The 23908-nt window shown below is 61.4% G+C and overlaps 1 protein-coding gene across 1 annotated transcript in view; it reads right to left on the reverse strand.

Annotated features, from left to right (window-relative positions):
* The window catches only part of PREX1 (phosphatidylinositol-3,4,5-trisphosphate dependent Rac exchange factor 1), a 162961-nt gene that overhangs the window by 12991 nt on the left and 126062 nt on the right, over positions 1-23908 (reverse strand). The window contains exons 11-27 of the mRNA XM_062204324.1: positions 21835-21935; positions 20510-20613; positions 20311-20360; positions 18671-18746; positions 16173-16245; positions 12560-12702; positions 10966-11058; positions 10076-10224; positions 8929-9014; positions 7724-7860; positions 6955-7075; positions 6098-6285; positions 5731-5892; positions 5088-5298; positions 4402-4663; positions 2797-3003; positions 867-955 (exon numbers count right to left, since the gene is read on the reverse strand). Coding sequence (XP_062060308.1) covers positions 867-955; positions 2797-3003; positions 4402-4663; positions 5088-5298; positions 5731-5892; positions 6098-6285; positions 6955-7075; positions 7724-7860; positions 8929-9014; positions 10076-10224; positions 10966-11058; positions 12560-12702; positions 16173-16245; positions 18671-18746; positions 20311-20360; positions 20510-20613; positions 21835-21935 — 2252 coding nt within the window. The remainder of the gene's footprint in view (positions 1-866; positions 956-2796; positions 3004-4401; positions 4664-5087; positions 5299-5730; positions 5893-6097; positions 6286-6954; positions 7076-7723; positions 7861-8928; positions 9015-10075; positions 10225-10965; positions 11059-12559; positions 12703-16172; positions 16246-18670; positions 18747-20310; positions 20361-20509; positions 20614-21834; positions 21936-23908) is intronic.

Genomic DNA, 23908 nt, shown 5'->3' on the forward strand with positions numbered 1-23908 from the left:
GACCACCCCCGCCCCACATTCAGAACCATGCATCGTGTGGATGGCGGCCTGTTCACGGCGCTAAAAGCTGGAGGGAAGCAAGGCCAAGGCAGACACAAAGGCTGCACGCACAGCACGCAAGAGCACCACTCAGGCCTGTCCATCTGTCCATCCAGCCGCAGCCTCATGGCCCTCTGGACACACAGACCCAACCGCCCACAGCCTGCAGGTCCTGACAATGGCCAGGCCAGGGCAGCCAGCCGGGCTCCAGTCCACGCCTGTGCTCCCGTGTTTAACCATACTGCGCTGTGGGGTCCTGGCTTGGGGCTCGCCTTGTTCTCCTGGAAACCGCTGGGGCCGCGTGATCACCACAACCACCGTCATATATGATGACACGTGATCGAGTATGATCAGACACAAGCACATCAGGCGTGCTTTCTCGTGTCCCACGGCCCCACCTGTCTCAGAGGATGACAGCACCATGAGGACCAGGCTCAGAGGAGCAGATGGCAAGGGACAGGCAAGGGGTGGGCAGCAGCAAGGCCCCGGCAGGATCAGGACGCACCTGTGACGTGCACTGCAACACGACACCACATGCACGGACATGTGCAGCTTTACGTGTTGGCGGAACCGTCTCAGGGTTTAAGGACGGGAGCTGGTAATGAGCCCACACTGAGGACTCATGCCGCACCCGCGGGTCGAATGATCACACAGTACCCATAAGACAGTACAACCCACTGCCTTTTAAAGCCACGCTAACGAACATTTGCTGAAGCAGGGAGCGGCGGCCCTGGAACACTGCCACGTGCTCCGTGCTGACACACAGCAGGATGCAGAGTGCGCCCAGACAGAAACCCAGCGCAGTCTCGGCGCCCCACGCCACTCACCGGAGCCCATCTCGTCGCTGCCCAGGTAGGAGCTGTTACTTCTCACGCTGGTGTAGGACAGGACTGAGTCCCGGTTGCTGTTACACTCGCTGCAAAGGGGCCGAGAGGATGGGGCTGTCACACCCTCGGGGCCCACAACCCACTTCGGGCAGTGCAAACGCAAGCCCTGGGCCCTCAGGCGGGCCGTCTGCAGGGCCTGGCCAGTACGCGACTTGGAGAGTTGGGGGGCAGCCCTGAGCCCCAGCACAGACACAGGCACAGCAGGAGGCTGCTGACTCCTCCTCTCCATCCAGGGTCCCCAGGGCTCCTGAGACATCACTCCTCGTGTGGGACAGCCTTGCTCAGGACACGCTCGGTTACCCACCACCACCCCAGCCTGCCCGCAACCTCAGGACCAAAAGGGCTCCTGCGTCCAGGAATCCCTTCCCCCACAGTCCCAGCAAATCTCTTCTGCACCTTTCAACGAGGGCTAACAACGAAAGGAAGAAGCCAGGCCTGGAACCCTGCGGGGTGGGCAGCCGTGCACTCCGGACTGGGGCTCCGAGGACGCCAAGCGCCAGGTCCTCTCCACCAGTGTCCACCAGTTCTGGGTTGGATTTTTTTATTTTCCATTTTAGTTATGAAAGGCAGGCAGGCAGACCTCTTCCATCTGCTAGCTCGCTCCCCAAATGTCCACGACAGCCAGGGCTAGGCCAGGCTGAAGCCAGGAGCCAGGAGCTCCACCTGGGCCTCCCATGTGGGTGGCAGGGCCCAGGGATCTGAGCCATCCTAGCCACCTTCCTGGGCATGCACTAACAAGAAACTAGATCAGAAGTGGGGCAGGCACAACTCGAAGGCAGCAGGCGACTTACGGCACTACACAGGGGCCTGCCCTCAGCTCTGGCTTTTGCCCGCAGACAGCTAGAGCAGCCGTCGCAGCAGGGCACTGTTGTGAGACTTCGCACAGAGACCAGGAACGCTGGAGGACCATGGTGGGGCTGGCCGATTCGAGTTCTCATCTGCTTAACTCACTCATTCGAACCTCGCTGGGCTGGGTATTTATTTATTTTTTTTATTTAAAGATTTATTTATTTATTTGAAGGAGTTACACAGAGAAAGGAGAGGCAGAGAGAGAGAGAGAGGGAGAGGTCTTCCATCCTCTGGCTCACTCCCCAATTGGCTGCAACGGCCAGAGCTGCACGAATCTGAAACCAGGAGCCAGGAGCCAGGAGGCTCTTCCGGGTCTCCCACGTGGGTGCAGGGGCCCAAGCACTTGGGCCATCTTCTACTGCTTTCCCAGGCCACAGCAGAAAGCTGGATCGGAAGCAGAGCAGCCAGGATTTGAACCTGTGCCCATATGGGATGCCAGTGCTTCAGGCCAGGGTGTTAACTCACTGTGCCACAGCACCGACCCCATAGGCTGGGTATTTATAATTAAGAAAACCAATGCAGAAAAGCCAATGCAGATCCCCCGAGGCAGACATCTTTAAAAAGCAACTTGGCAGGCATCTGGAGCTGCTGGGGACCCCACAGCCCATAGCAGAGTTCCTGGTTCAGTCCTCTGTGGAGGACCCAGACTGAGACCCTGGCCCAGCCTCACTCCTGCAGGCATCCAGGGAGAGAAGAGCAGATGCAGGACCCATCTGTCTCTCTGTCCCTCCCCCTCCCCCACTGCCATCTTTCAAAATAAAATAAGTAAGGGAAACAAATCGAAACAGCGATCTTCCTCGGATCAGTAAAATAAGCCGATGTTACCGCGACCTGGCGCCCCGCGCATTCCAACAGCACTGACTTGGGATTTTCCCTGATGACACCAGAGTGTGTGTGCACGGGAGAGCGAGCGGGCATGGCTCAGATGCCCCCAGTGGTGACGTCTGCTGCCCAGGTGCATGGCATCCCGGGAAGGGTCCCCCGGCTCTGCTCTCCCCGGCTCCGCCCCGGCCACAGGTACCTGTAGGAGTCGCGGTAGCTCATGGTGTCGTGGCCCGAGTCCTCTTGCTCTTCCCCGGACACCTTGAAGCACACCTTCTTGATGCCCCCATGGTCACTCCTGTCCAGCTCGCTCTCCTCGCCGACTAGCGGGGACGAGGAAGCCTCCTCAGCTGAGGGTGGCTCACAGGCCCCGCCTACCGTGGGCTCCGTGATGGTGGACAGCAGCCTGCAGACAGCGAAGGCGCTGAGGTCCAGACCCAGGCCACAGTCCTGGCTCCTCCACAGAGGCCCAGGCCAGGCCCTGAGCTCAGGCCTCACCCTCAGGCCTCTCACCCTGCGTGGACAGAGCCATCCGTCCCTTACTCCTGACAACACCAGCGTCGGCTCTGTAGAGGCCAGTGCTGCCCCCGCGGGCGGGGAGGTCCCCGGGACCCGGCCCTGCTCCAGGCTCTGGGCCACAGCACACGGGCCAGGTCCAGAGAGCAAACCTTCCTGGCTCTGCAGGCCACACGGCCTCGGGCAGCACCACATGGACGGTGCGTACACCAGCGGGTGTGGCTGTTCCGAAAAAAAACTTTATTTCTGAAGACAACAGGCAGTGGGTGGGACCTGGCTCCTGGGTCACCGCCTGTGGCCCCTACACGGTTCAGGATGCCTGAGGACCCCAACTGGACACTGCCACCTGTGGGCTTAGAAACCTGAGCCTCGGTCTCCTCCTCTGTTAAATGGGGTCATACGGTGCCCATGCCCCAGGCTGCTATGAGGATGAGGGAGTCGGGACGGGGCAAGCGCTTAGAGCGGCTCGGAACGGTTGGCGGATCCTGGCTATGCACAATCCAGCCACACTTCAGTTCTCCTGGCTGACAGTGACGCCGGGATGCGAGGCTAAGAATGAACCTTGTACCACGGCAGTTTCCCATCGCACACCCAGGAAGGAGGAAGCCTGCACTCTGGCAGCTTCCAGGCGGCAGCTAGGGGTCCGCTTTTGCCCCCAGTCTTGCCCTTGAAGCATTTAAAGAAGTCCAGCCCAGCTCAGCGTGTCCCTGCACACGTTGCCACACGTGGCTGTAGTCCGGAAGGGTCTCGTGCTGGGGGTCATGGGACAGTGGCCACAGCTTGGTGGGGGGGTAGATGCTGACACCAGGTGGGTGGAGGCAGGGGTGCCGGCCTCCAGGACCCAGAGCAGCTGACCCACATGTGCACGGGGCCGGAGCCGAGAAACGGCTTCAGCACAGCCGCCCTGCTCCTGCGGTGCCCCGGAGCCCTCATCTCCCGGCCTGGACACGGCAGAGTGGTCCCCACCTTGGTCCCTCCGCTCTCTGCTCTGCGACAGGCCTCCGGCTCCCCTCACTCACTGGCCCACCACGTCCCCACGCTGCCATGGAAGTGGCCTTTATCATCCACGGCAGGGTGGTGTGGTGAGAAACCAGGTCATAGACGGAGCACCGGTGGGCAGTGCCACGTGTGTCACATTCCGCCAAGAGGGACACGGGGCCCAGCCATCTGCCTCTGCAGGTTACAGTGACCAAGGCCCTGGCAGCGCGCCAGTCTCCGACCCGGGCCACTCCCAGCTACACCCCTTCCTCCTCAGGGGATTCCCTGGGCACGCCCAGGCCCGGCTCACCTGTCGATCTGGGTGACGTACTGCTTCATCTCCTTCAGGGCCACGCCCAGCCGGGTGAAGAGCTGCAGGTAGGCGTCCTGGGTCTCCCGGTCCTCCTGCCTGAGCAGGAAGCTCAGGCCCCGGTCTTCCTGGCCAGGGGCCCCACTGGGGTCACCGAGACCCTGGCCTTCGGAGTCCCTGTCCGCAGAAGGCAGGCACTTCCAGGACGGGGCGGCCATGGTGGTGATGCAGTGCTGGGTGTAGGACATGGGGTTCAGGTGGCCTACAAGGGGTGGGGGCGTGTGCTCAGAAACAGCCCCACAGGGGGCACGCTGGCCCAGGAACCCAAACCCAAGGCCAGATGCCAGTGAACGAGGAGGCCTTGTCCCTGGAGTGCTCCTATTGCACTAGGCAACTTCAAACCCCAAGTCTGGGCTTGGTGCTAAGATGCTGTAAACCGCCATGGTCTTTTTCTTCCTGGAATGCAGGCATAATGGCTACTACTCCAGCAGCCATGCTCTGCCGTGAGGTATCACAAAGCTAGAAGCCCCTTCTAGAGATGGGCAGGGGCCTGCACTGCTGACCTCCACGCATCTTTCTGTTTCAGGCACTGCCCTGTGCACCAAAACAGACCCGAGCACCACTCCTCTCTCACACACACGTGTGCACACATATACGCACACGTGCACACGCGCACACCCGGGTACCTTGTTCTGGGTCGAGACCAATGAGGGAGGGCTTGCGCCCGAAGCGGATGCTGAAGGACCTGCCGATGGAAGGCGTGCTCTTGGGGTAGGACACGTCCATGAGGTTGATGTGACAGTTGGTGGGACAGAAATCCAGGCCGCACAGCGGGTGGGGCTCCAGGGGCGCTTGTTTGAAGGCTGGGCTGACCCTGCTCCTCAGCTGAGCTGCGAACTGCGAAAGGTGGGAGACTTGGGGCCAGCAGCCGGGGATTCCAGAACCAGAGTGTCCCCGGCTCGGAAGGGAACCGGGGACTCCTGGCCCTGCCCCTGGGCCCCTCCTGGAGGTCTCACATCTCCCTCTGGGCCACGCCTGAGCTCTTCTCCACAGCCTCTCTCTCCACGCCCCCCCACCTCGACAGGGGCCTGCATGCCAAGGCTGTGAGAGCCGCAGTTGGTTCCGGCCAGAGCTGCCGAGGCCCTGCCTGCCACCGACGGGGATGGCGACACGAAGGGAACCCGAGTCAGAAACGGGCAGCAGTCACGTTCTCGCGACACTGGGGCACGCCGCAAGGACACAGACCCTGGAACCGCTCCTGCTTACTCAGGCTGAGCCGCCGCGGCGGAGCGCCGGCGGCAGAGGCCCTGCGGGGAGGGGAGCCGGTACCTCCCGGTAGCAGGCCACCCTCTGGCTGATGCTCTCCAGCTTGGTGTCACAGATGTGCCGGAACTCGTAGTGCGGCATGGTCACCATGGCACTGCCCAGGGCCATGAGCCGCCCGCAGTTCTGCACAAAGACGCTGTCGTCGGCCGCAAAGGCCTCCAGCACCTGCAGACAAGTCGGTGGCTGAGCGCCGCCACGTGCCAGGGGCCCACAGGTGCTGCCCCAGGAGGGCGGCACGTTCCCAGCACATCGTGCATACATGTGGACTTGTGCCCAAGAGACAGGCTACTCTCCTGCGAGCCACAGGCCCCAAGGGGCGGGTGGGCCAGGGACCAGAACCCCACCCCCAGGGTGGCTGGGGCGGGCTGACCTTGGCCGCAAGGCTGAAGCAGCCGCGGGGCTCCACGACGCGCTCCAGCACGTGGCACTTGACGCCCGCTGTGCTCACGTACTCGTACAGCACGCCATGCTCCAGGTGCACGTTGTCCACCGTCAGGCTGACCACGGGGCTGTCCTCACGCAGGCTCAGCTGGGGGCCCAGGGACAGCAGAGGGCAGGCTGCCAGCCAAAGGGGCAGGCCGCACTGAGGAGGGCCCGGCTGGCTGCCTGCCCGCCGCCAGCCCCAGTCCCTCTAGGCCCCACCCTTGCACTCCTTCCGGGTCCCCGTGGCTCAGGAGAGATCCCACCCACCCACACCCCTCCCGAGGTGTCTCCACATGACCTTCACAGGGATAGGCTCAGGAATGAGCATGTGACCCACGCTGGGCCAATGAGAGTCAGCTCTGAGACTTCTGGGGTCTACCAAGAAAGGGAGTTTGCTTCTTTGTTTGAAAGAAACAGAGATCCGCCCTTTATCTTTGGGTTCCAAGCTGCCAGAGCCACCATATGGGGAAAACCCCACGTAAGAGGGAAGCCAGCACACAGGGCTGAGAAATGGAACAGAGTCCACTTGCTACTGTGTGAGGCACTGGATCGAGCCAGACCTGAACCTTGCTCGACCCCACTCAGCCTTCGAGTCTGCTGAGCACATTTTAATGTAACCCGGTCTGGGTCCTGCAGCCCCAGGGCCCCGAGAGGCCACACAGCGAGGCAATGACGGAGCCGCAGACACAACAGCACCGACGTGGACCCACTGGCCTGGCAAGCACCGACGCGGGCGAGAGGAAGGCAGTCCCTGGGAGTGCCTGTGCCCCCAGAGGCTCCCGTCACCTCCTGCCTTCTCGTTACCTGAGGCAGGCTGGTCTTCCTCGGGGGCCCCCTCGCCCCTGGGATCCTCACTGGGGGCCTCGGGGCTGGCTCGGGCCTCCTGGGCGTCCTCGTGGGTATGGTAGATCCACTGGTACAGGCCCTGGAGGAAGCAACAGTGACCAGGACAGCCACAGTCCCAGGGCCCCAGGCAGCAAAGGACAGGGCTGAGGTACAAGCTACTCTGGAGTTCCAAAGCCCAGGCATTTGGCCTGGCAGTGATGCCACCTCTGGGAAGGCCTCCAAGATTGCACTCTGGAGACTTCCCCAGGGACCTGCAGTCGCAATCAGCCCACCCCGTGGAGTCTGTGCTCCACCAAGAGGCCGGGGGAGGGTCCCTCATGATGGACACGGTATCTATGAACACAGCCGAAGACTCCACTGCAGCCTTCCTGCCCCCCAGATGCACCCCCGTGGGCAGAACGGGGACTGGCACGCCCATTTGGATGAGGAGAAGCGAGCACTGCCCGAGGGCCAGAGAGGGAGCTGACGGAGACCCCGGGCCTCGGCCAGCCACACTGGCTCCTGCACCACGCCGCCCCCTGCCCCACATGCCCGTGCAGTAATGCCAGAGGGGCTCGCTGCTCCCATTTCCCAGCTGTGAACACTGAGGCCACGAGCTACCATGGCCTGGCCCCTCCCCTAGACGCCCAGGCCACCTGCCCACAGCCCCTGCCGCCTCCAGGCCTCCCCCGGAGGACGAGGAGGGGGCAGTTTCCAGGCCCGTCTGGTAGGGCTCCCCAGGGCTTACCAGGGCCTCGTGGCGCCGGCTGCGGAAGGCCTGGAAGTGCTCCAGCACGGCGAGGGAACCGGCGCTCGCTACGCTGCCGCCATCCACCTTCAGCACGCACTGGCCAGCGCACAGCCCCGCGGCCGCCGCCTCTGAGCCTGGTGGGGGGAGGACAGGGTGCTGGAGGCCAGGCCGCTCACCAGCCCCACGCCCGGGCCAGCCCAATCGCGCCCGCTCCTTCCTTCTCGCCCTGAAGCCACCCTCTGATCCGCTGTGTGCGGCAGAACAGGGGCTGGCACCCCCGCTTTAGAGACAAGACTCCCAGGCTCAGAGAATTAGCAGCTTGCCAAGGACAAGCAGCAAGGAAAGTTCTAGAGCCTCATCGCCCGTCAAGTCCAGCAACCTCCTTCGGACAGTGGTCCAGGGCTGATTCCATTCAGCATAGAGAGAGGGGCCCAGAGACGCATGGCGACCCCTCAACATCACACAGCCAGGAGAAGCCAGGATGCAACCCAGGACGACCAGACGCCAGGTGCACACTCTGCTCAGCTCCACCGCGACTCCCAGGCCCCAGCTGTTGGAGCCCAGGGTTTTGGAGTGGTGTCAAAGGTCAGGGAATAGCAAGTGACAGCAGGCTTGGTATGGCCACGGGAGAAGACAGGGATGGGAAGGGGCAGAGAGACAGTACAGGCTCTGGATTCTGGGGGCCAGGTTGCAAACCCTGGCTCTGCTACACCTGCCTGACAGCCTTCCCAAGTTCCTTAGCTAACCCCTCGGGCTTCCCAGCCGGCTCCCTGAGTACGCGCCTGTGGAAGCAGAGGCTGGCCCAGGTGCTTGCGTCTCTGCGCCCGCATGGGAGACAGGAGACCCGGAGGGAGCTCCTGGGCTTTCTGGAGAGAACCAGTGGGGGGAAGAGCTCTCTCTGTAGGTCTCTCGCTCCCTGTCACTGCCCTTCAGATACACAATAAACTCCTTAAATAGCACTCATTCTCAGGAGTCTTCTGCCGTTTTACCTATCCCCTTGGTCAGCAGCTATGACCACAGAGGCGAAGCTGAGTGCAAAGGGCTCCTTGGACGCACACAGGCTTGGGAGCCGGTGGCGTAGGCAGGCACCGCAGATCTGCATGGCCTCGAGCAGAGGACGGAAGGCCTGGCAGGGTGGTCCGGGCAGCCCTGGCCTCTGGCCCTCAGATAGCCCCACCTCCCAGAACAACGTGCCCGCTCACCTCTCCCCACGGCGTAGACGTAGGGTGGGGCGGCCCCACGGATCTGGAAGCACAGTGCGTCCGGCTGGTCGGGGACCTTGATGATCCTGCGGCAGGCAGAGGGGCTCAGAAAGGTCGCCAGGAGGAGCAGTCTGGCCCCAGGTGATGGTGCTGAGCTTTCTGAGACCCAGCCCCGCGCAAGGGAGCAGCAGCAGACGCTCCAGCTCCCAGATATACAGAGAAAGTGCAAGGAAACAGGGGTGTGGCCCCAGGGTCTCCCATGACCCAGGATGCACGTGGGTGCCACGGCCCCGTCCTGCACCTGCTCCTGACTATTTCTGGCGGCCAGACGGCCTGTCACCCCACAGCCATGGCGGGGAGGGTGACGAACGAGCTGCCAGGCCCGGCACTGAGACAAACCGGGGTTCCCGGAAACTCACAGTCCTCCCGGAGGTGGCTCACCCTTCTACTGAGATAACTGCCCTTCAAACCGCCCAGCACTGCCACCGCTAGTTTGCCTTAGATAGGAGGGAGAAGGGACAACAGAACGCCTGGTTCTAGAAACAGACCGCACCTCCCACGTGCCCATACCGCACAGCGCCCCCTCGCTGGCAGTGCTGCCTGAGCTGCCAGCTCCTCACCTCTCCCTGCACTTGGCTCTGCCCCTGACAATCTGTCCCCACCTGCGGCCACAAGGATCCTGTCAGAACCTTCCAGTGCCTCTGCACGGGCGCTGGCCACAGGCCCGAGGTCTCAAGGGGCCTGGACCCCGCTCCCAGCTCTAGCCTCCTTTCTCTCCTTGCCACCTCCTCCGGGCCTCTAGCCTCGTCCTCAGTGACGTCTTCCTGAGCAGCAGCCCTCGGCCCCCCAGCCCCTTTCTCAGCTCCTGATGTCTGCACCCCACTCAGCAACCCCAGTGCCAGCATCAGCTGTGTCTCTCTCCGTCTCCCACTAGGCTTGAGGGCTCTGACCTGGGGACAGATGCATGCACCCAGTGCCTAAATCACTGCTCGGTCCAGAGCGGGCAAGTGGGCACCCAGTCAAACGTGGAAAGCAATGATGGGATGGGCTTCGTGCCACGCGCCTCCAGCTGGGAGCCCCCCACCACCCCACCGGGGAACCAGGGCAGCCCAGGCCCCGCCCCCAGAGCCCAGCCCAGGACACTCACTCTTTGGCCTTGGTGGCCACCAGGAGGCGCAGCGGGCGGCGGCAGCAGAAGGACTGGTTGAGCACAGCCTCCACCTCGGAGAAGGGCCGCAAGCACACCAGGTCCTCGTTGATGGAGTAGATCTTGCGCCCCGCCTGCAGGCCGGCCATCTTGGGAGACAGGAACACGGGTTACTGCCCCCTGCCTGCTCACCCAGGAGCCCTCACGCGTCCTCAATCACAGGCCCTCTGCAGTGAGGGGTTAATGGGCATGGCACACCTGGCATAGCGCCGACCAAACAGCCACAGAAGGAAGCCCGCCAGAAGGGCAGGCAAGGGAGCAGCATCCTCGGGGAGGAACCGCCCATGGCCTGCCCATGGCCTGGGGACTCGTGCCGAGAGGGCTTGGCCAAGACAATGGGGAACATGCGGACCCCCCACCGCTCCACCCTTGCCCCATCACAAGGAAGGTGAGGCTGCAGTGGGTAAGCGGAGAGCCGGACGGCACAGCCCCCTCGTCACACAGAGAGGGTCTGGGGCTGAATCCTTGGCCTGCCACAGACCCCCTCTCCCGACCTGTGCGTCCATGACAGCAACGCACCTGTCTCACTTCAGCCCCTGCGCCCTGATCACAGCGGGCTGGGAAGACGGAGACTAGGCCTCTGCTTTCCCCTGGACTCTCCTCAGTGTCCACGAGGGGGCGCAGGCGGGCCGCGACAGGAGGACAGTGCGGAGCAGCCAAGCTGCCAGCTCCCCAGCAGGCAGTCTCTCTCACACACACACACACACACACTCGCACACGAGGGTAGGTCCTGGACTCGCATTCCCACGAGGGCACTGCCAGAGCAGGAGCCGGCCTCGCACACCGTGGAGTGCACCCTCCCAGCCGCCACATGAGGCCCAGGGCCTCACCTCGGCCAGTGAGCCCCTCTGCACCGACTTCACCACCACAGCCTTGTTCTTCTCCTCGATATCGAAGCCGTAGTCCTCCTCCTGGGGCAGGATCTGAGGGATGCAGCAGGAGAGCCCCATGGCACCCCGCTCCTGGGGCGGGCTGCGGGGCAGGGGCCTCAGGGGAGCAGCCAGACCCGGGGCAGCCCTGGGCAGAGCAGAACATGAGCCACGCCTGGCCCTCGGGGTGCTCAACATACCCTACTCCAGAAAGTTCTTGGAAAACGGAATGAAAAGCTAAGTCTATCTGGGTACAAAAAACGTTTAACTCCAAGCAGTTTGCTCACAACACATGCTCTTCCCCGAGCTTTCTGAAGACCCATGTTTGCGAGGATTCCATTTCTACAGCAACGTCAAGTCGCCTTTCGATTCCATTTGGCCTCGAACTATCCAAGTCCCCTTGGACAAGGACCACCGGGCTCAGACAGGGCCTGTGCTGCCCCCACTGCAGTTCACTGCCTGTGTCCCCCGTCTGCTCCCATCTGGGGACAGCCTCCCCTCTTAGGTGCCACTGATTTCCCCAGACTGGCATACTGTAGACTCTCAATAAATGTCCACAGGCCTGGAAATGCATGCATTCGTTCAACAAATATCTACTGAGCTGCTGCCCCCCATACACAGCAGGTACTCTGGGGGAGGCTGGAGATGCTGCTCGACAAGGCAGGTGGCCCTGCCCACAGGGAGCCCACGTGTGGTGGGGACACGTGGCATGTGGCACACATAGCTTGAATCAATGTGAAGCGCTTAAGGGGTCAGGGCATGGCATGGCAGGGGGCCAGAGGAGGGGCTATCTGAACTCAGACCTGACAAGTGAGAAGCAGAGTTGGGCCAGGTGCTCCGGGCAGCGAGCACAGCCTGTGCAAAGGCCCCGAGGCTGGCTGCACGGCCCTGGAGGACAGGACAGAGATGAGGGAGGCCGGGGTGCAGTGCGGGAGGGAGAGAGAGCCCAGGAGATGATGCCAGAGAGGCAGGGAGGGTCTCGCAGGCCACAGGAGAGCTTGAATTCCACCCCAAGTGTGATGGGGAGCACTGAGGTTTCACAGTGACAGAAAAGCAACTAGGGGGACAGGTCCTAGAGGGAGAAATGAAGGGGCCATCTTCTCGGTTCTCAGACGCAGCTCCAGCCCTGGTGGTGCAGGGGACCCGACCTCTCCGTGCTTCCCTGGACTGTCCACTGGGGGCCACACACGAGCAGAGGCTTCGTGCATCAGCGGGCAGAGAAACAGGACTGGTGGGCTGGACTGGCAGAGTCTCTGAGCAGGGCAAACGCTTGCCTCGACTGTAAGGGTCTTTACAGCACTGGGCACGGACAGGGCACCAGGCTCCGGGACCAGCAGCCCCAGGGCATGCAGGATGTATCACGTGACCCAGCTGCAGTGGGGAGGACAAGGCCGGGAGCCGGGCAAGACCACGCCCCTCCAGGAGACTGGCAGAGAAGCCCCCGGACGGTTGACGCCCAGAGCCGAGCCCCCTTCCCTGGCTGCAGCCTGAAGGCCCCCGCCCCCAGGCCTCCAGGCCCCCGGGAAGGAGGTGCAGCGGCTGAGCCTGCCCCTACCAGCAGGCGCTTGGCCAGAATGTTCTCCAGCAGCCGGAAGTCATTGCGGAGCTGCTTGTTCCTGCCGCTGGTTCCCTCCATCTCCTCGTCGGCGTGAAAGCGGAAGTACTGGGACTCGTCCTTGAACTCGCTCTTCTCCAGCACTGCAGAGCCAGGCAGGCAGGTCAGACGCACGCAGGGGCCAGCAGCAGCCCCCGGCCGGTGGGGCTTGGCCCATACACTGCCGCTGCCAGTGCTGGCACAGCAGGACACGCGCTCCCAGGGCCGGCTGGCTGAGCTCGCCTGAAAACCCCACACTTAGCCCACCCACGGCAGGGCCGTCCTGCAGGGCCACAGTCACAGGCAGCAGGGTGGCCTTGGGCAGAAACAGGCAAAGGACCAGCAGAAGAGACACGAGCCGCATACAAGGACGGTAGGGTTATGGGAATTCCGTACATGCTGGGTCATAAAGGCACACCTGGGGTTTTCTGCAGATAGAAAACTGCTAGGAAAATTGATTCACTTCAGGGGTGAGATTGGGAATAATGTCAATCCCTGCTCACACGGTGCACAATCCCTGCTCAACCATGTACAATCCCTGCGCACACCGTGTATAATCCCTGTCCACATGGTGTACAATCCCTGCCTCACACGGTGCACAATCCCTGCGCTCACTGTGTATAATCCCTGTCCACATGGTGTACAATCCCTGCCTCATACCGTGTACAATCCCTGTCCACACGGTGCATAATCCCTGCCTCACACCGTGTACAATCTCTGCTCACACAGTGTACAATCCCTGATTCACACCGTATATAATCCCTGATTAATACCATGTGCAATCCCTGTCCATACTGTGTACAATCCCTGATTAATACCATGTGCAATCCCTGTCCATACTGTTTACAATCCCTGATTAATACCATGTGCAATCCCTGTCCATACTGTGTACAATCCCTGCCTCACACTGTATACAATCAGCTCCCATTGGATTAAAGACCCAAGTATGAACAGTAAAACTAAAGCTAAGGAAAGGAAAGCTGTCCAAGGGTTCAAATACAACCACGGACAAGGCCCTCCTAAAGGCTCACAGCCAGATGGCGGATTCGAAGATAAGGGGAGCAACAAGGGATAAAGATTTAGAAAAATTGGAAGAAACAAACACTCTAACAAACCAATCAGACGCAGGCAGGAAATTCACAGCTGGAAGGGCAGAGTGTGAAGAGGCGATGGACAGACAGGGAAAGCCACAGCGAAAGCAGGAACACCCCCATCAGATCCTTGGCAGAAGGACCAGCACACTAATCCCAGTGCAGGCCCCACTGCCCACTCCTCGTCCCTCTTATAAATAAAGTTTTATTGGAACAGAGCCCCACGCATCTGCTCACATACTTTCTGTGGCTGCTTTCAAGACTCAATGGCCAGGTCGAGTAACTGTGACCAAGCCTGGGTGGCCACAAAGCCTCCACTTTTACCACCTGGCTCTTTACAGTATGCTGACCTCTGACCCCCAACAAGCCAGGAAAATGACAAAACATAACCAATAACAACTAACGCAGGACCCAATGCCTGTGGCTCACAACCTGAGCACCTACGAATGCCAGGCACGCCATGGATCCAGGGACAAGGAAGGGTCTGCTGCACCCCTTTTACAGGTTGGGAGACGGAGGCCCCAAGAAGCTCAACAAACGCCCACAGTCACAGAGCCAGCAGGAGCGGCAGTGGCAGCAGCAAAGCCCCCACCAGGCTCCTCCCCTTCCCTCTGCTACGACAGGGCAGGGATGAACATGGCCAGTACCCAAAGGGGAACTCGAAGCTCAGGGAGGGAGAGGCAGCTGTCTGAGGTCAGTGGGCCCCTGCCACAAGAGAAATGGCTGCCTCAGCCACGAGACGTCCATCCCTGAACACAGGGCCCTGTCCGGACCTGGGGGCCATATGGAAGCGGCTGCATGTACGAACTCTCCCTACTGCTTCCCAGCACCATCACCGCCCCTCCACCTGGTGGCAGCTTCACCCCACTACAGGCATCAAGTCGGGAGGCTCGGGAGTGGGCGCAGGAACGGGCACGTGGGGGAAGGTCGGCCAAACACGGTGAGGACTCCCTCATGCCCATGAGCCATGCCAGGTCGGGCCCCAGCCATGACCCCTGCAGCCAGGCCCGGGGCCAGCGCCCAGGCTTCACCACGCCAGGAGCCCCTGCTGCCTCCGCTTCCTGCTGGCTAGGACAGGGGCAGCACCCGCATGAGGGGTGGCTCTGGGATGCCACACTCAGCCTCAGTTTCCCTGTACCTGCCTGGTGTGAGAGGGCAGCAGCCCCAATCACAGGGCCCGGGAGGCTGGGTTCAGACCCCACAGTCGGCGCCCGCCCTGTCCCCAGGACGTGGCCCTTTCCTATTTTAGCTCCTGAGCTCGTGGCAGGCAGCTGGGAGCGAGGCCACACCCTGCAATTTCTCTCTCCCCGGGCCCTGTGGCCTCGGGGTCGCTTAGGCCAGAGCCTTCCCGGAATAGCAGCTGGGGCGGACCCCTAATTACGCCCTCCCTCAAATGAGAGGTTCCGTCCGTGGAGACACAAGGGCTTCTGGGCAGAAGGGACTCTGGTGAGCCGAGACAGATGGGTGGGCCCGGCCTGCCACCTCCCTGGGTGCCGGGCAGCTGGGGAGGCAGTACCCACCCACAGAACCGCGGGCACACTGGGGATACTGAGGCCCAGGAGGAGGCCGCTGGCCACAGAAGGCAGGGTGGGCCTGATGGCCTACCCTCGTGCTGCTGAGGGGACAGCGCATCCAGCAGGGGCCCAGAACCTCCGGCCCACCACTGGGCTTTCTAAATAAAGCTTTATTGACAAGCAGCCACACCCATGTGCCTGCTCAATGCTGCAGCTGCCCCGGGTGCTACCAAGGCAGAGCCGAGTCCCTGCGACAGAGGCCCCAGAAACCAAAACCTGGCCTGCTGGGCCCTGAGTCAGAACAGAGAAGCCGAGAGCGGAGGGGACACGGCCTCAGAGCCTCTAGGATCCTGATCGCTCCCCCTGCTCCACAGCCACCACTGCGTCCCAGCCACGCTGCCCTGTCCCGGACCACGGCCAAGGCCTCCTCCCGGACCTCGGGCCCCAGGACTCCCAGAAGAGCTCCGGGAAGAAAAGCAAGTCCCAGCTAGAACGGAGGGCGACCAAGGGCAGCAGGGAGGCCTCCCTGGGGAGGCGGCAGCAGTGCCGAAAGCCTGAACCAGGTGAGGCGCGAGGCAGGTGGAGCAATGCAAGCAAGGAAGCTGCAAGGGCAAGGCCCTGAGGAATGTTCTAGAAACCAGGAAAGGCGTCTTGGCAGGGGTTGGACGGTTTCCTGTTCTGAAGATGCCCCCAGGGGCCGGCGACGGGGAGGCTGCAGAGCACAGGGACCCCTGACCGCCTGGCTGTCTCCCTCCCACTTGCAACTTGCCTGGCTGCTGCCCCCGACCTGAGCCATCAGAAGCCCCCAGGCCAAGCCTACAACCTCGGGCCTGGCTGGGAGGCCATGTCCAGCATGGGAAGCAGTGCCTGGGAAGCCCAGGGATCAACTTCAAGTCCTGCTCCCTGGCTGCGCTGGTGCGCAGGGGCCCCTACAGGCGGTGTACACCACGGCCAGGGGGCGGGGCTTACCATGGTGCATGAAGCCGTTGTTGCACAGGCCCACGCCCAGCGCCACGGCCTCCTCCCGCGTCTGGCAATCTCCCTGCAAAGAAATGAGAGGGGCACGGGGTTAGGGGGCTGGTGGCCACGCACCGGGCGGGGGGTCCTTGAGTTTACTCCAGACTCCCCTCACGTGTGATGAGGAAAAAACCCCAGAAGACAGTCACCTCACCGTGCCCGTGTGAACACCTCAAAGATGAGACGGACACTGCACACGGCAAACACTGCTCACCACCCAACAGCCCTCCTGGATCCCTCCCCAGTGACAAAAACCTCATCCTCTTCCCAGCATCCCTTGCAGCTGGAGGCTGATGAGACAAAAGCAGAAACCACTGGCAGGTTGGGCACACTAGCAAAACCCCCTTTGCCTTTTTTTTTTTTCCTCTTGCCTCCTGGGACAAAGATGTGATGGCTGGAGCTCCTGCAGAGCTCCTTGCAAAGTGACCTCAAGGATGGAAACCTGCTAGGGATGGCAGACAGACAGATTTGTCTACATACAGGAGATGTATATTCTGCAGCTGGACAGCTACTACGTGCCAATTAAAAACAAAAAACTTCAGAGACTCAGAGGGGCCTAGTGGTGTTTGGCCTAGCGGTTGAGACCCCGGGCACCCTATCCCATATCCTATCCCGTACTGCGGTGCCTGGCTCCAGCCCCCGACTGCAGCTTCCTGCTGGTGCACACCCAGGGAGGCAGCAGGTGTGGCTCAAGTCAACGGTCTCACACCACCGACGTGGGAGACCTGCACTGGGTTCCCAGCCCTGAGCCTCAGCCTCAGCACAAGCTCAGCCATTGCAGGCCTTTGGGGAGTGAAGCAGGGGATGGGAGTGTCCCCTCGTGCTCTCTCTCTACCGGAGCGAGGTTCCAGCAGCCATGAGCACCAACCTCAGAGCCTCTCTCTCTCATACAACACAAGCCTCAGCCCCTGCGGCTGTGTATAACGCCAGAGCTCCGCGTTCACTGGCAGCTCCAGTGCCGTGGCACGAGGAGACCTGCCAGGCCCTTGAAGCCATCCAGCGGGGAAGGTATCGGCCCATGGCATGGTGCAGGGGCTCAAGCCATCGCCTGTGACGCTGGCATCCTATGTGAGTGCTGGTAGCTGATCCAGGTCCCTGCTCATGTGCCAGCGAAGGTGGCAGAATGCAAACCAAGTGCTTGGGTCCCTGCATCACATGGGAAACCTAGACAGAGTTCCAGGTCCCTGGCTTCAGCCTGGCACAACCTCGGTTGTTGCAGCCATTTGCAGGGTGAACCAGCAGATGGAAGGTGGACTCTAAACTCCCCCTTTTCCTGGCTGCCTGGCACCAGGAGGCGTTTACAGACTGGCTGTGACTTCTCAGCCCTCACTGGGGATCTGTGGACGAAAGGACGTGCCACCTGGGTGACACTCAGCTCAGCAACATGCCAGGCCACGCTCTGCAGGGGCCAAGTTCAACGCACACCCCTCTTCACCCCACACGTGTCTCCTGTCTTCTGGAGCCCACAAGCTGTTTCTATGCACTGCAAAGCGACATCCCTGAGGGACCCTGAGCACTCCCCAGAACTGAGGCTGGCGCCCGTCCAGCATGGCTTCATTTGGGCAAGGCTAGGCACAGGCACTTGGCCCCTGGAGGCCCTAGACAACATGGGTCAGAGAACTCCCCAGGGGAAGGCACAAAGTCGCCCAGGGTGCAGCCCAGAGCAGGAGCCAGAAGGGAGAGCGGGCGGCCAGCACGGTGCTGACAACACCAGGGAAGCCACCACAGACGCGGTGCAGTGGGCGGCGCCTCCAACGGCCCAGCCGCTCCAGCTCGCCTGGTGCCCCAATGCCAGGGACCCTCCCAGGTGAACCCATAGCCCCAGAACTCAGGGCTGAACAGATTTAACGTGAGTTTGTGAGGCCACGGTTTAAATGTTTTGTCCCCTCTGCAATTCCCAGGAAAACTTGACACCCAAGGCCACGGGGCAGGGGGCGGGAGGGGGGGCGGCTGTGGAGCCGCGTGGGCGTGTCCTGGGGAAGGGGGGCATCCTCCCCAGCAGGCAGCAGCAAGCCCCGCCCTCCCAGATGCCCGACAGGCCAGCACCTGGACCCTGGCCTCCTGCCTCCAGAGCTGTTAGAAACCCATTTCTGTTCTTTGTGAGTGGCTCCTCCTTAGAGCAGCACAGTCATACTAAGACACGTGTGTCAGAATGCCCTTTGCCCCTAAACAGGAAACTGTGACACTGCCCACGGCACAGGTGAGCCCTACAAAGCCCAGCCCCTCGGCTCTATGGACCGGGCGCAGGTGCAGGTTTGGGGGGGCGTGGCTGCTTAAGGGAAGATGCCAGGGAGCCTGCACGGAGGGCGGCAACCGCTGCCCTTCCCGAGCCTGCCAACATCCCCAGCGGCACACACACGCCTGGTGATGTGGGAAAGGCCAGGAAAGGTGGATTTTGCCCCAGCTGAAAGTAACAGGGAAAGCAGCAGAAGAGGAGGTGGCAGCCTCACCTGCGCCAGCAGCCAGTCCACCAGCTTGCTCCCAGGAAGCACCGACTTGTAGGTCTTCAGGTGGTAGTCACGGTCTCTGTGGAGGAGGGCGCCGTGAGCAGGGGCTGACGCCCCGCCGCACGTGCTGGGTGGTGGACATGGCCAGGCTCCTGAAGCTGAGGCCAGGGGGTCCCAACCTCAGCCCAGACCCTACATCCGACTTGGCTCCCCTCCTCCTGTAGCCAAGGGCAGGAGGAAGGTTCTAGGATCTCCAGCCCAAGGGCCCTCAGTGGGATGGGGGGAGGGGGGCAAGTCTGCCCTTCTGTCTGGAGACGGCTGGGGCTGTCATAACCTGGGGGGTCGGGAGCAGGGGTGCCACTGGCACGGGGGGCGGCAAGAGCTACGAGTGCCAAGGCTGGGCAGCCCCGCTTTAACGAAGTGACGGGAATCCCTCCTTCCCTTCCCTTCCCTTTCTGGTCTGTCGGTGGCGTTCAGGTGTCTAAAGACACAGCTACACCCAGGGGCAGGGCGGGCAGGCCAGGAGGACAGCAGCACAGGGGAGGCCCCCGGTGCTGGCCCCAGGGCAAGGAAGTGACTCGGGACTCTGGGGCCCCCGCACTCCCCTGCTGGCCCAGGATGGAGGTCTGCAGATGAGACAGGTGCCCGGGACCAACCTTGCACAGGGCCAGCAGGAGCCCCCGATAGGTCACAGGAGCGTGGGGTCAGGGGCAGAGAACCCGGGAGACCCCTCGGTCCCTTCACCCACAGCTCTAAGCCTCATGATGAAGACAACAACCAATCACTGGCATTTACAGGCGCCCTCAGTGAATGCCACCCTCATCCGAACCCACGGGGCAGGAGCCTTGCTTGCGTCCATCACGCAGATGCACAAACAGAGGCCAAGGCCAGTCATTGCCTTCCAGCATTCACTCCACAAACATCACCAAGTGCTCTTCTGCACCAGATACGTGCTCTCCAATTGTAGATTTGATTTAAATTTCCATCCTTTGAAGCCGAATCAAGTCATACTCCCAGTCTCAAGTGTGGCAAAGCCACGTGGGACCGGGGCTGCTAGACTGGACGACAGAGATGTAGGGCATCTCTGTTGGCACAGGAAGTCCCACTGGACAGTGCGGCTCCAGGAGCTGTTGAGAGTGCTGGGCCCAAGGCAGCCAACACCTCCCTCCCTTCGGTGGGCTTACAATTCAGTTGGGAGAAAACACATAGACAAACACACACATGATTATAAAGGAAAAGTAGGGACAAATTTTAAGAAGAAAACCAAAGTTAGAGAAAATGAAAGAGTCCCGGGGCAGAGACATTTTACAAAGATGGCCAGAGAGGTCTCCTCTGATCAGGAGACAGCAGAAGGAGCTAAGGGAGCAAATATGAGAACCTGCAGGAAGAGAGCATTGGGGGGTGGGGGGGTGTTAGCAGGTGCAGAGGCCCTGGGGTAGATCCAACTATTATCCTCATTCCTGAGACACAGGGCGATTAAATAACTCTGCCTAAGGTCACAAGCTGGCACCTGGCAGGCAGATTCAGAGACTGCAGAGCCCACAGCTTTCACCATCACAGCAGGGACTCCCAGAGAGGAACCACGACAGCCAGCCCCGTTTGGTGGAGAAGGAGGTTAAGTTGTGGCCAGAGAGGAGACTTACTTGATCACCGGGGTGTAGAGGCTGTGAAGGCGGCAGTACAGCCTCACGCCCTGCAAGGAACAAGGTGGGGGAGTGGAGGTCAGGGGGGGCCTCCAGGTCCAGGCTGCCAGGAAAGGGGCCCCCAGGCGGGTGGAGGTGGGGGCAAGGGGCAGGGGCACAGGAGCAGGGGCCACAGCACCTCTCACCAGGGGCTGCCCACCTTGGACGTGACGTCCTCCAGCTCACTCCGCGCCTTGTAGGTGCCATCGTCGTAGCGGAAGCGGTACATCACCTGTTCATTCTTGAACTGGTGCTTGTCGGAAACTGGAGAGAGCTAGGACTCAGGGGTGAGGCCGGGCACGCCCCCTCGGCCTCTCCTGACCCACAGCCCCTAGCCTCAGCCTCCCCTGGGCCAGACTCCACGCAGGCACAGGATGACCAAAGCCACTGTCAAATGAGGAAACCAAGCCCTCTGCTTCTGCTGTATCTGAGGCCCCATTGACACCTGCGGCTTAGGGCGGGGGCACCTGCAGGGGCGATGGGCCCAGCAACGCCCGAGCCCCAGCTCAGCCCATCCCTGGATCTACATCAGCAAAGGACGTGGTGGGGAGCCAGCATGCTGCTGTCAGAGACCATGCACTCATGTGCACAGAACCCACTCGCTGTACACAGCATCCCTGAAGCCAGCCTTGGTGCTTCGGATCCATCAGCAAACCCTTAAGCCCTGCCCTCGAAAGTATCAGGACTCTGACCTGCACACCCCCACGTGGTCAGAGCTACTGCCCCTCACGCCCGGATCACCAGCCTCCTGGGGGCTCCCTGCTGCCAGCCTGGACCCAGGGGAAGCCTGCTCATGAGCAAGCCAGGCAGGGCCTCCCACTGCGAACACAGTAGCAGCTTCGTCTCTCCCAGGGGCAAAGCCTCCAGCCCTATAAACCCCCCATGAGGTCCAGGACCGCTCACTTGGAGGCAACCATGCTGGCCTCCCAGCTACTCCTGAACAAACCTCTTCAGGCCCCTGCCTGAGAACTTCGCAGGGGCTGTTCCCTGCCTGGAACCGATGCCCCCCTGGCTCGCTTTCTCCCTGCTCAGATCCTAGTTCCAGCCACTTGGGGAGGCCTGGCCCCACCCCATAATCAACGCTGACCCTTTGGCGCCCTATTCTGCACTCTCCCCAGCACTACACCGCCCACCTCCCCGCGCAGCTACCAAGTCAGCTCCCAGGTCTGCTGCACCTGCCAGGCAGTGGGCACCCAGGAAACTGGGCTGAGCTCCTGAATGTGAACACATGGCTCCAGCCCTTTTGGAAGGGGAAGGGGAAAACCCCACTGGCCTGCCCTCGAGTTTTTGAGCTGACGCTGCCTACTGGTGCTCTAGGGGAACACTGGGTTTTCCAAACGGGAGGCAATTTGACAGTGTTCACGCTCCGGGGACCAGGCTGGGCCAGGGAACAGGCAGCTGCACACTAGGGCAGGCACGGCCTGTGGGGAAGCAGCTGGAGTGGGCCCTGCCCCTGCCCGCCCCTTGCCCACGCCCGCCACTCACCGTGGTGGATGATGCCGTTCTCCAGTAGGGCTTGGCCCAGGTTGACCCCTTCCTCCGTCTTGCTGATTTCGCCGATCTCCAGGAGCCAGGCAACAAACTCACTGCCAGGGACACAAGGGGCAGCTGAGAGGACTCCCCCAGTCCCGGGGCCAGTGCCTCACCAGCCTGGCCACGGGCACCCCAGGGATGACACCTGCAACCCCCAACAGCGGAGCAAAGCTTAGGGCCCACAGATTTTGGGCCAATGGCAGACAAGTGGACATGCCTACTGAGGACAGATGGGGGGGAGGGAGGGAGGATGGATGGATGGATGGAGGGGGTGAGAGGGAGGATAAATGGTGGGAGAGAGAGGAAGAGGGAAGGAGGGAGGGAGGGAGGGAGGAAGCAGGCAGGTAGATGAGTGGGAGGATACACCAGTGGAGAGACAGATGTATTACTGTAAAGATGGGTAGCTTAGATGGATAACTAGGCAGGGGATGAGTAGGCTGGATGGGTGGTTAGGTGGGGTTAGGGGTAGGTGGATGATGACTACACAGAAGATGGGTGGGTGGATGGGTGGGTGGGTGAATAGATGGATGGATGGGTGGATGAGCAGCCAGCTAAGTGAGGGGGTGACTCAGGGATGGATGGGCAGGTGGGTGGATGGGTGGGTGGATGGGTGGATGGATGGATGGGTGGGTGAATGGATGGGTGGATGGATGAGTGGGTGGGAGGGTGGATGGATGGATGGATGGATGGGTGGGTGGGTGGATGGGTGAATAGATGGATGGGTGGGTGGGTGGATGGATGGATGGGTGGGTGGGTGGATGGATGGATGGATGGGTGGGTGGGAGGGTGGATGGATGGATGGGTGGGTGGGTGGGTGGGTGAATAGATGGATGGATGGGTGGGCGGGAGGGTGGATGGATGGATGGGTGGAGGGGGTGAGAGGGAGGATAAATGGTGGGAGAGAGAGGAAGAGGGAAGGAGGGAGGGAGGGAGGGAGGAAGCAGGCAGGTAGATGAGTGGGAGGATACACCAGTGGAGAGACAGATGTATTACTGTAAAGATGGGTAGCTTAGATGGATAACTAGGCAGGGGATGAGTAGGCTGGATGGGTGGTTAGGTGGGGTTAGGGGTAGGTGGATGATGACTACACAGAAGATGGGTGGGTGGATGGGTGGGTGGGTGAATAGATGGATGGATGGGTGGATGAGCAGCCAGCTAAGTGAGGGGGTGACTCAGGGATGGATGGGCAGGTGGGTGGATGGGTGGATGGATGGATGGGTGGGTGAATGGATGGGTGGATGGATGGATGGATGGATGGATGAGTGGGTGGGAGGGTGGATGGATGGATGGGTGGGTGGGTGGGTGGGTGGGTGGATGGATGGATGGATGGATGAGTGGGTGGGAGGGTGGATGGATGGATGGATGGATGGGTGGGTGGGTGGGTGGATGGATGGATGGATGGATGAGTGGGTGGGAGGGTGGATGGATGGATGGATGGATGGGTGGGTGAATAGATGGATGGGTGGGTGGGTGAATAGATGGATGGATGGGTGGGTGGGAGGGTGGATGGATGGATGGATGGGTGGGTGAATAGATGGATGGGTGGGTGGGTGGATGGATGGATGGGTGGGTGGGTGAATAGATGGATGGATGGGTGGGTGGGTGGGTGGGTGGGTGAATAGATGGATGGATGGGTGGATGAGCAGCCAGCTAAGTGAGGGGGTGACTCAGGGATGGATGGGCAGGTGGGTGGATGATGGGGCAGAGGAACCGGGAAGTACATAGGTGACTGGGTGGGTGGATGGTGGGTGGGTAGAGGGACAGATGGCCAGCCACGTGCATGGGAGGGTGCACAGGTGGGTGGATGGGTGGATGACTTGACAGGTAAGTGACTGGTGGGGGCAGGGGAGGTGGGAGAGGGCACAGGTAGAAGCTGGGTGGACAGATGATTGGGGTGGCTGAGTAGGGGATGGACAGTGGCTGGCTGGGTGGGTGAATAGAAGGGATCAATAAACAAACAGGGACCCCAGAAAGATGAATGTGGGGAGGCAAGAGCCAAAAGTGATCCAATCACATCACTCCCCAC

Source organism: Lepus europaeus, chromosome 10, assembly GCF_033115175.1.
Source record: "Lepus europaeus isolate LE1 chromosome 10, mLepTim1.pri, whole genome shotgun sequence".
Taxonomy (NCBI): Eukaryota; Metazoa; Chordata; class Mammalia; order Lagomorpha; family Leporidae; genus Lepus; species Lepus europaeus.